Genomic DNA, 11,226 nt, shown 5'->3' with positions numbered 1-11,226 from the left:
CCACACTCTTGAAAATGCAGCCTGCGTCAGCTGCAGTTTCCCATTAAACTAGTGCCGCGACTCCTTTTTTGTAACGGCACCTAACTGCCTTGTGCAATAGACAACCCCCCGCAGAAGGGCCCTGTCCTGAAGCCCTCGCTCACCCCGGGCTCTAACTTCCACAGCAGTTTGGAGGGGTGGGCCGGGAAGGGGCCAAGACGTGTCACAAGTCTCCGATTCTGCAGCATCTCCCCCTCCTGCCACCTCAACGTTCCGCAAGCGGTGATTGGCCCACAAGAGATCGCTCGCGTACCTTCCAGCGGCGAAAGAAAACGGAGGCGCGTGGGCATCCGGATAGCGGGCGCGCTGCCATCCGTCAGTTCCTGCTCGCGCGTGCTCGGCAGCCGTTGAGTGGTGGGCTTGAGGAAAGCGAGCTTCCTCCCCTCCCCCGCCCCTCTCGCGCGCGCTCGCTCTTCCGTAGCGCATGCGCGTTTGATTCCGGCCCTTTCGGGCTGTTTAAACAGGAAGGCGGACATATTTGTGCGAGTCTTCGCCTCATTCCCGGAGGTAGCGGCGGCCGGACCTTGCTTCGCTTCCTTTTTGCCTTTTCCTTTCCGTAGCCTCGCTTGGTCCCTTTCCCGGGAGAAGCGGCGTCCCCTGACTGGTCTGTGAGGGAGGGAGATGGGTGAGGGGCCAGGGCTGGAAGTTGCGGCGAGTTGAAGCGCAGCTCCCGGCCGGGGGCTGAAGTAGGGCGGCGAATCCCTGCGGGGCCGGTCAGGAGGGGCGCGGGGGAGCCGAGGAGGAGCCGCCGGGAGCAGGCAGCGAGGAAGGAAGATGCTGCCGTCGCTCCGCTGAAGCCGCCCGTGCCCGAGGAGTGTCGCCGCGCTCGAGGGGGGGCCACTTCTCCGGAAGTGGGGACCAGGGCGGCCTGCGCAGCTGGCACCCCGCTGCCCGGAGCAGCTTGGGCGGGGGCAGCGCCTGTCCCCGCACCCCGCCCCGGGGCTCCATGGAGGGAGTAGCCCCGAGGCGCTGAGGAGTTTCCTGTTTTCATGGTGGTTTTTGCTTCAAAAGAAATTGTTCTTCGGGAGCTGGCGCCGAGCAGCAGCAAGAGGAGGAACCGCTCCGCTGGTTCCGAGGGCGGCCGCCTGGCTGGGGGAATGCGGCTGGCGAGACCGAGGTGGAGCGAGGGAACCCGCGGCGTTGCGATCGCAGCCTAGAAACTCGTGTGTGCGGATCGAGGGGACGGCTCTTCCTGCCCCACTCTCGGCTCTGAATCTTTTGGGGGAGCGCGTGAGACTTTCCTCCTCCCCTCCCCCTACTTCGCTCTCAGGAAGCATCGTAGCCTGGTAGTTTACCCTGCTTTGCTGTGGAATAAGGAAAACTCTTATTCTCGGAAACATGTCGACAGGAGAAAACTTTGAGGCTCGGTTTGAAAAAATCGATGTGATGTTGAGGGACCCCAAATCTGAAGTGAACTGTGACTGCTTACTGGTAAGTAAGGTGTGCGTGGAGATCGGTCTGCGCCCTGTTTCTGTGAATCTGCTGCCCTGTAGGACCAAATTCTATACGTCTCGTCAGTTAACTCCTACTTACGTTTGTTTACCAGGGATGAGTGCTGTAGTGTGTGCGTCAATCTGTGAACTGGGACACTTCAATGGCACAGAAGAATCTGCCTATTCTTCACGCCTCCACCTTAGGTTTCCTATACACGTCTGGTGCTAGTTCTTTGCTTTCACTACTTTTATAGGGGGCAATGTTAACTTTGTTGTTCAAAGAGATGACAAGTTATTGCCATTTTCTAAACCCAGAGACTATCCTGCAGATAGTCATGTGCCATGGTGTATAAATTTTCTCTTTTAAAATGAGTGTATTCTTGAGAACTGTGAGGCTTATATGCAACTTATTACCACTTTCATTAGAGAATCTCAATGCTATTAATACTTGAGGTTGTGCAACTGCTAACTAATTTTCACAATCTTTTTACCACCTTTACTACAACAATCTGTCTGGGGATTGGTCCTGCTTTGAGCAGGGGGTTGGACTAGATGACCTCCTGAGGTCCCTTCCAACCCTGATATTCTATGAACAATCTTACAGACGGGGAAAATAGACATGGGATTGAATGACTTGCTCAAAACTTCCTAGTAAGCCTATTGAAGTGATGGGAGGAGAACTGGGGACACTGTTTTCTGTTCCTCTACTTGATCCTGTAGCCCATGCTGCTACTTCAATTATTTAGTGTCTTGACACATTTCAGAGTCTTAATGAGTAGCATGTGCTAAAATGAAAGATAATATCTAGCTCTCAGGGGTCAGCAACCTTTCAGAAGTGGTGTGCCGAGTCTTCATTTATTCACTCTAATTTAAGGTTGCGTGTGCCAGTAATACATTTTAACACTTTTAGAAGCTCTCTTTCTAGAAGTCGTAATATATAACTAAACTCTTTTTGTATGTAAAGGAAATAAAATTTTTAAAAATGTTTAAGAAATCTCATTTAAAATTAAAGTTAACCAGTCCAGGGGGATCTGCATTTTATCTAGATATTATATATTACAAACTCAAGGGACCTTAAACTTTTTCCAAAAAAGAAATGTAGGTATGGTTTAGCCAGCTTCAAATGCTATTTTAAAAAGTAGTAAAATATGTTTTTCTGCAGAATACATTCTTAACTTCTTTAATGCTTTTTTTTTTTTTTTAAGCCGCAGAAAAAGTTGTGCCACACAGAGTAAACCATTCAGGCCAGAAATCATGTATTTTGTTTCTGTGAAATAGTATATTAAGTTGTGGTGCTAGATGGACAAGAACCAACACATACCCAACTTCTTACGACATCTTAATTTAGTGTAGAGATTTTAAATGCTCTGGCAGCAAGCTTTTACTAAAAGTGTCTAAAAAGCAGGGACATAAATGTCAGCATCCAGTCAGTACTGATTTTATATATAAGACACCAAGGACTTACAACATTAGTCCACCAGGTTATATTGACACTATTAGAAAAAAGCATTTCCTGTCAGTCAGCAAAAAAAAGTTTTGGACTGTATTTTTTTGTTCTCTTCAAAGGAGTGGCCACTAAGGAAAGATAAGAAACAACTGAAAGTAATCTCATTCTGAAATTTGTATCAAAAGAAAGTACTTTTAAAACCAAACGTAAAAGTACATTTAAAACCATGACCTATGAATCTGCAAGAGTTCAGTCCAATTCATCATCTGTCTGGTAAGATAATACCTTCCCCCCCCCCCCCCCAGTATACCCCAATATTAAAGAGAGTTAAGCCCCGGGATGGAGCTATGTATAGGCCCTATCGACACCACAATTAGGTCAGGAAACCTGGTTCCAACACAACTGTCCCCACTTGTGGCTCCAGACTGTAGAGCAGATGAACCAAAAGAAGGTTACAAAATATGGATAAGGTCCAGTCTACACTATAAGCTAGAGCAATATTTCTTACAAAGTTCCATGACACGCTTGCTTTTAGACACATTGGGGTAAGCTCTTCCAATACACCTCAATTCTGCTAGTTGCAATATCCTTGCAATTCCTGTGTCACAGCTTCCATGTTGTGGCTGTAGTCAGATTTAAGAGGTGGACAAGCAGATGTGCTAGTAATTTGCTCTCAAAGCTACCATAAAAACTGATAATGTTGTATACATAAGGTGGGGAAAGCATTTGACTTTCAGTGGTGAAAATAGGGTATCGATCACAGGTACAGCTACCCCAGGACTTAGCTTACAGTGTACATCATTGTCAGTTCCCTATATTAGCTATGAGTATAAAATTTGTTAAAAATAAGAAATTTCTGAATAGCAAGAGTAGTAGTTTCCATACATGCAGAATACTATTACTCATTAGGACTTCAAATATGTTAGAATGTACAGCCATCACCCAAATATTCAAATTTCCCCAACTTGCAAGCAATAGATTGACCCTGGCATCTTTTAGAGCATGAATTTCTCAGCAATTACATGAAACAGTATCAGCTCACATATCCTACTCCCCGCTGTTCAGTACAAGATATTTATCTGATAGGCTAAAATACAAGATGCTAGAACTTCAGAATTCCATAACTAAGTAGTAGTTTCTGTGTAGCTTACAAATTATTAATGCACTGTATTCCACCACCCACATTCTATGTACAGGGTGTACAGGTGCACATTCTGTTCAGAACCACATAGCCCAAGTTTAAAAAGGGGGCATTTTTGTCTTCGTTTGAAGCTGAATCTTTCCACTACAAGAAAAGATAAGCCAATAGTTTATTATGAAAACAAGAACAATTGTGTGTATGCATAACACAGCTTTTCAAAATTTTACTCAAATTAAAGCTTTTTTTTTTTTTTTTAAATTAAAAGCATTGTGATGAGTAGCAGAAACAGCTCACAAAAGTTGACCAATGTAAATGAGACAGGGAGCATGTAAAGCAGACATTGTTTGTGCTAGCTCTGTGAACTAGCTTTTGATAAGCAGAAGTCTAATCCTTAAACTTTCTCAAGGGACTTAAACTTTATATTACAACATCTATTGTATGAAGATCTTAAATCCCCAAACTCATTTGTCTATGTGTGTAGGTTTAAATGCATCAAACATTTTTTTTTTTTTTTTTTAGCTGCAGGACACAATTATTTTTTTTAGATGTCTGGTATACTTAGTTTCCCCCTCCTCTTCCCCATTATTCCTTTTCTTTAACTTCTCTTACCCCTCCCAACTTGGTTAATTCATATCTGTGTTTTCTTGTTATGTAGTTGTGTGCATTCAGACTTGTGCACATCATGGACTAATTTCTCTGTAATCCTCCTGGCTGTGCATACATTGAAATTGAAATCTTGTGAGAGCATAAGATAAGGAGAACAAATGCAAAGAGAATGGGAAGTGCCAAAGAAATGAAGGGGTAGTATAAACTAACGTAGGTTTAGGTGAGGGACATATAACAGAGCCGAGGAAACGTACCAAGGGAAAGGAAAAACATATCCTGGGAAAGAAAAGGTGCACTGACCAGTAAGAAGAACAAAGTGAACTTGGGGAGAAAAATATAAAGGCAGAAAATAGACACAGAATGATACAAAGAGGAAGAACAAAAGAAATTCTCACAGCTTTTTATTAACTACTTAATTTATAACTGTCTTCAATTAATTTTATTATGTGTTAGTGGGGTAGTTCTACAGCTTTAGTTTCTTTCTTTTAAAAAGTGAATGTCACAGCATCAGGTAACTTCTCAAAATATCAAGCCCTAGGAGTCTAATATGTAATGTTGAAAAGATCAAATAAAACAGCAGAGGGTGTGTTAAACAAGTAGTCAGGCACTGTAGGGTGTGCACTAATGAGATATTGGTGCACACCTAGTGTATTAAACAGGGCCAGAGGCAAAACAAGAAATTAGCTATTAATGCAAGCTGTCTGTTTCACTGATAACATTAAACAGTTAAAACTTTTGTTCACTGAATTTACTTTAATAACACAAAAATGGATAATCAGAAAATGGGCCAAATCTTTGTGTTTTAGTAATTTAAAACTTTATGAAGGAAAACCTTTTTGGTCTGAAATGTCTCATGCTTGTTTCTTATTCAAAAGTAACTTTAAATGGTAGTTTGGTAAAATTCCACTTGGCTATTTTTGAATTCTGAGTACAAAAAGTTATAATTTTTTTCATGCCTTAAATATTGTTCAGACATTTGACTAACTCAAACAGCTTAATTTTAAAACTTCAAACTCACTGTAGTCTTAATCCTCAGAAGACAAGTGCCTCTTGACTTGTTCAGAAAGTTGGGTTAAAAATAATTGTTTGATAGTAGTGTGTACTGCATTATCCCTGCTAATTTTATCTAACCTCAGAAGAGGTACCAGATTCTGTTGTTTGAAAATAAATTACAGCTTTTGGATTATGCAATAATTTTCCTAGCAGTATGGTGGTGGTATGGTTTAGACATTATGGTCAGTCTTTGGTATAATGAGATTACTGACTCTCCGTGTTAATGGGACATCCAAAGTCATGCTTGCCTTAGCGATTGGCTGAACAAAAAGTAGGACTGAGTGGACTTGGCTCTAAAGTTTTACATTGTTTTGTTTTTGGGTGCAGTTATGTAACAAAAAATATACATTTGTAAGTTGCACTTTCATGATAGAGATTGCTCTACAGTGCTTGTATGAGGTGAATTGAAAAATACTATCTTTTATCATTTTTACAGTGCAAATATTTGTAATATAAAATGAGCACTGTATACTTTGTTTTCTTTGATGTAAATAAAATTGATATGTTGGACATTCAGAAAAAATCCAAAAACTTTTATAAATTTCAATTGGTATTTTCTTGTTTTAACAGTGCAATTAATCACAATTTTTTTTGAGTTAGTTGGGTGAGTTAACTGTGATTAATTGACAGCCCTAGTAGTTACTTGTAATATCGGGCTAATAATGCTTACCCAAGTGTTTTGAAAATCTACGGATGGAGAAGGCAATGAAGTACAAAACGTTATTTTAATCACAACTTTAGATGATGTAAATTTAACCAAACGATTCAGTAACTTGGCTTGGAGGCACTCTTCCTTAGTGAGCAGAGGCACTGACTGTGGAACTTGGCTAAGTGGGTTCTACTTTTAGGTTTGACCTTTGTGAAGTGCTAAAAACTCTTAGCAAGTAGAAGTTTGAGGTGAATGTAGGCTGTATGGTTGGCTAATTAGTGGTCTAGTCAAAATTGCAAGCCTTTTCAAATGTACAGCATATGTTGTAAAGCAGTGCAAGAGCAGTTATTAGGTTGTTTGGTGCTGATTACACCCTTCAATTTAATAATCTGGTGATGTAGCTCATACTGTTTGTTCTAAAAGTTTAAACTTTAGTTGAAAAGTTTTGTTTAGCAACAAAACCCTGGGAAGTTTTTAAAAAAACAAGTTTTTTTAAAAGTTGAGGATTCTGAGTTATATATTTAATTCACCATTAATAAAACGGAATCACTTTGAAGCAAGCAAATAGTTAAGGACATTATCAATTATCAAATGCATATTTCATTAGAACACTAACAATGTCTTCTCAGTAATCTCAAAATATAAACACAACTTCATGTTTGGTTTTTTTCCCCTCAAAACAGTGACGTGTGTTAACTGTAATGAGGTATATGCTGAAAATTAAACTGCTGACTTGTCTCTCTGGATTCAATTGGTACAGAGCAGTAATTCTTTAAAAAAACAAAAACAAAAAAACCCTGAGGATTACTTGGGGTACATTCCAATCCCATATTAAAAGTGGAACAGGTTTTTTGCATATCCGTGTCTTGCTGCAGGATATTGTAAGAAGCTAGGAGAGAGCAGTGTATAGAACCTTACTTTTCATTCCCATGATATTTGGGGGAAATATTCTAAAGAGAGTGTATTTAATAAAAATTCGGACTTTTCTTATTTAAGTTCTCTGCTAGACACTTAACACCATTGATCATCAGGTTCTCTTGTCCTGTATCCCAGAATCTCCAGGTGTGAATAGAAACATACTGAGATTGATCAGTTCCTTTTTTCAGACCCAGACGGTTGTTATAGGCAACTGTTCTTCCTTTTTTTACCTGCAGAGTCACACAAGCTCAGTCGTCTCCATTATGATAAGCATTTTACATAAAGCAATAGAGCTGGGGAGACAGTCTGGGCAGAAATGACAGCAGAATGCAGCCAACGCTCATCTAATCAAATGCAAATATCATTGACCTCCCATGCTCTCAATGCTTTTCAGAAATCAGCACCTTGATAAAGAGCAGTTGAACTAAAGCTGAAACGTGACCTTACTGAAGCTGAAGGAAGTACTTTGAAGAACGTGCGTTCTCTGTAGCAGTCCCTGTTGTGCACTTGTGCTTTCATTGTTTAATCTGTAATCTTGGGGTCCATTTGGGCATCTATAAACCATAAAGAGCCCAAAGAGCCTTGGCATCGAAAAGCACCCATTTCTATTTGCAGTTGGCCAAAAGATGCTATCCTCTGAGGCACACAGACCTGACACATTGATATATGCATTTTGGACCTCTGGGCTTGATTACTGCAGTTCATATTTAAGAATGAAAACACTTGTCTGGAGTGATTCCAACTGATACAAAATGCACCAGCCTGCCTGCTGTGAACATCATCCTGCACTTTGTGCTTGTTCCTAACTGAATACAGAGTACAGTTTAAAGTCTGCCCTGATATTAAAAATCCTTCATGGGATTGGCTCTACCTACTTGAGAGAGTGCTCCTACCTCTACAGTCATGACCTCCCATGACTGATATAGGCTACAGCAGTGGTCCCCAACCTGTTTCGTCTGGCGCGTGCCAGACGACAAGCCACGGAGGACCAGGGCCGCGGACGAGCATCTGCCGAAATGCTGCCGACAAGCGGCAACGTCAGTAGACGTTGCCACCAGCAGCATTTATGCGGTGACGTCTCTGGATGACACTGCTTGTCAGCGGCATTTCGGCAGATGCTCGTCCTCTGGCCAGTACGCAGGTTCACTTAGATGCTCCAGCGGGCACCATGGTGCCCATGGGCACTGTGTTGGGGACCCCTGGGCTACAGGAATTAGGAAACTGTTAATCAGTAAGAGGAGACTCTAAGTACACACAACTTTCAAAGGAGCTGGACCTAAACTATGGAACTCACTCCACAAGACATGAATTACTATGGATATCACTCAAAACTCACTTCTTCAGTTCAGATTTCCCTCTAAAATTTTTGTGTGTTCATAAAAAAATAGAAACTAATCAGTCTGTTTCTTCGGTCTGGAAATAAAGGGATGTTTGTCAAATTATTTCTGAATAGTCGGGTGGTACTATGATAATTCCAAGATAATAACCATATAAATATCTCAATAGAAAATGCAATCAGAAGATTATGGTTTTATGGACTATGGATTAGGACTAATTTAATTATAAGAATTGCATGAGGTCTTCTGTCTTGTGTGTGGGGAACATTTGTCATGGATTAAGGTTGCTGTATCCTATTATTTGTGCCATGAAAGTGGCTTTTGCCCCTGAAGTGGAGGCACGGGGCCAACAACAAAGTTCTTGTAGGATTTGTATCGTCATTATGCTATGGTCCACAGATTCATTACAATGGGTATTTATGCCTGCTTGCAGCTTGGGGACAGAGCCAGACCTCTCAGTTACTGTTAGTGGAGGAGCATCTTGTCCCTGAGGTTCCCCCCACTTTTTTTTTTTTTTTTTTTTTTTTAAATTGAGAGCTTTCTTGAGCAAGACCCAGTACTGTAACTATAATTCAGGAAGGCAGTCCTCATTAGTATCGTAGCATTCATTCTCTTAAGTACATTGAAGAAATAGTCGTCTTTTGGTCAAATGTCGAAGTCCAGTCCTTAGAAATACCAGCAGTCTCTCTCATGGCAAAGTAGTCTTATCTTCTGTTCTGAGAGCTGTTTGGCAGCTTCATGGCCATGAACATAAAAGTTAACCAAATTCAGCATATTAGTTATCCTGTGACTATTTTCTGGTAGAAGTCTTTATACCTCTTATTGCCTGGGGAAGGCTGGAGGATATACATAATAAACCTTGTCTTGGATATTCTCATTTCAAGGATGAGCCTGTTTCCCACCTAGGAGGCACACTGCAGTGAAAATCCTGTTGTAATGGCTTTATGGACCTTAGCACGAGGAGAAATAGAAAAAGGAGTATCAGTGCTTATCTGAGAATTCTTCTCCTCCCCGCCCCCCAATAAGATAGATAAATCCAGACCAGCATGGAGACAAGCAGATCATCTGTGATAGAGATGGAAATTGACAGCCGAAGACTTGGATTTGTTGTTGTAAAGGGGAACTTGGGTTTGATTAAAGGGGATGGGGACAGGAGAGAGATCTTTTCTTGCAGAAGATGTGAAATTGTTGTTTGTTCCTCAAAGTATAGTTAACACAATCTGTAACTGAGGCTTGGTCTACACTACAGAGGTATGTCAAAGGAAGCTGCCTTAAGTCGACTTGTTAATGTGTGTGTCTGCACTATCAGGTCCTTTTGCCTCTAATGTTGACTTCTGTAATCTATCTATGCGAGAGGAACAGCGCTTAATTTGATTTTCATGGGTAGACTGTGAAGTAGTGCAGATGCAGCGTTGTGTAATTTGACTTAATTGGCCTCCAGATGGTGTCTCACAATGCTCATCTGTGACCGTTCTGGAGATCATTCTCAACTCTGCTGCACTGCAGCCAGGTACACAGGAAACAGCCCCTCCTCTGCTGAAGCCACAGAAATTTTTGATTTCCCATTTCCTGTTTGTTTAGCATTGGGAGCATGCCAGCTTAAGTACAGCTGATCATGGAGACTACGCAACCCAGATGCTCTCCAGCCTGGTCTGCACAGAAGGTGCTGTATCTCATCACTTTGTGGGGAGAAGAGTCTGTACAGGGAGAGCTCCAATGTAGCAAAAGAAATGTTGACATCTATGCAAAGGTTGCTCGTGGAATGGGGAAGAGAGGCTACACCAGGGACACATAGCATGCCATGTGAAAAGAAAAACTTTGCCAAACGTACCAGAAGGCAAGGGAGGCAAACAGTCATTCTAGTGCTGAACCCCACACATGCTAGTTCTACAACGAGCTGCATATGATTCTCGGGAGTGACCCTGCCAGTACCCCCACAAGGGACGTGGGCACCTTAGAGGTATGAGAGTCTAGAGACAACAAGGACGACAATATGGAGAATGGTGGATCCATTCTTTCTGAGAGTCAGGAAATATTTTTAAGCCCTATGGCCAACTGTGATGCTGGGGAAAGCACCTCTGGTGGGTATACCATTACAATGAAAGTCCAGTTAAACTTCAGTGGGCACACACATTTGGTGGTATTGCATGTTTACTGTGAAGAAAAAGTGAGGTGCTGTGGCGCTCTGCTTACAAGAGGGCACTCCAGCTATGCAGACGGCCCCCGGAAAAGACTGTTTATATGGACCTGGATAGCACAGGATCCTCCATGGATATCTCTAGGAAACTTTCATGGAGGTACTATTCAGTCCTTTGCAGAAGGTTTCTGGCAGGGCAGTCCTCTTTCTTCCACCATGGTAGGACACTTTCCCATGGAACTCTTGAATTAATTCTGCTGGCATCATTGCGGTACACAGCATAAGTACTGGATCTATACCCAGATGTTTGAAGCATCTCCTTCCTTTCCACCTCTGTTACCCTGAGGAGACTGATATCACATAGGGTTGCCTAGGGGAAACGGGGAAAGTTCTCAGTAAAAGTGCTCTTACAAGGGGGAGAAACAAAACAAAACATGTAGTCTCCTCCACCCCACATTCCGGATTG

The 11,226-nt window shown here is 42.0% G+C and overlaps 1 protein-coding gene across 4 annotated transcripts in view; it reads left to right on the top strand.

The window, feature by feature from the left end:
• The first annotated feature begins 291 nt into the window (after positions 1-291).
• The window catches only part of ROCK1 (Rho associated coiled-coil containing protein kinase 1), a 191,885-nt gene continuing 180,950 nt past the window's right edge, over positions 292-11,226 (top strand). For 2 of the 4 annotated variants that reach the window (XM_050939197.1, XM_050939194.1), the window contains exon 1: positions 293-1,470. In XM_050939197.1, the coding sequence (XP_050795154.1) occupies positions 1,378-1,470 (93 nt within the window). In that variant the 5' untranslated portion in view covers positions 293-1,377. Of the gene's footprint in view, positions 1,471-11,226 lie in introns of all 4 variants that reach the window. The other 2 variants (XM_050939193.1, XM_050939196.1) reach the window with 2 other exon arrangements.

Source organism: Gopherus flavomarginatus, chromosome 2 (genome assembly GCF_025201925.1).
Source record: "Gopherus flavomarginatus isolate rGopFla2 chromosome 2, rGopFla2.mat.asm, whole genome shotgun sequence".
Taxonomy (NCBI): Eukaryota; Metazoa; Chordata; order Testudines; family Testudinidae; genus Gopherus; species Gopherus flavomarginatus.
This window is presented reverse-complemented; position numbering and strand designations above follow the sequence as displayed.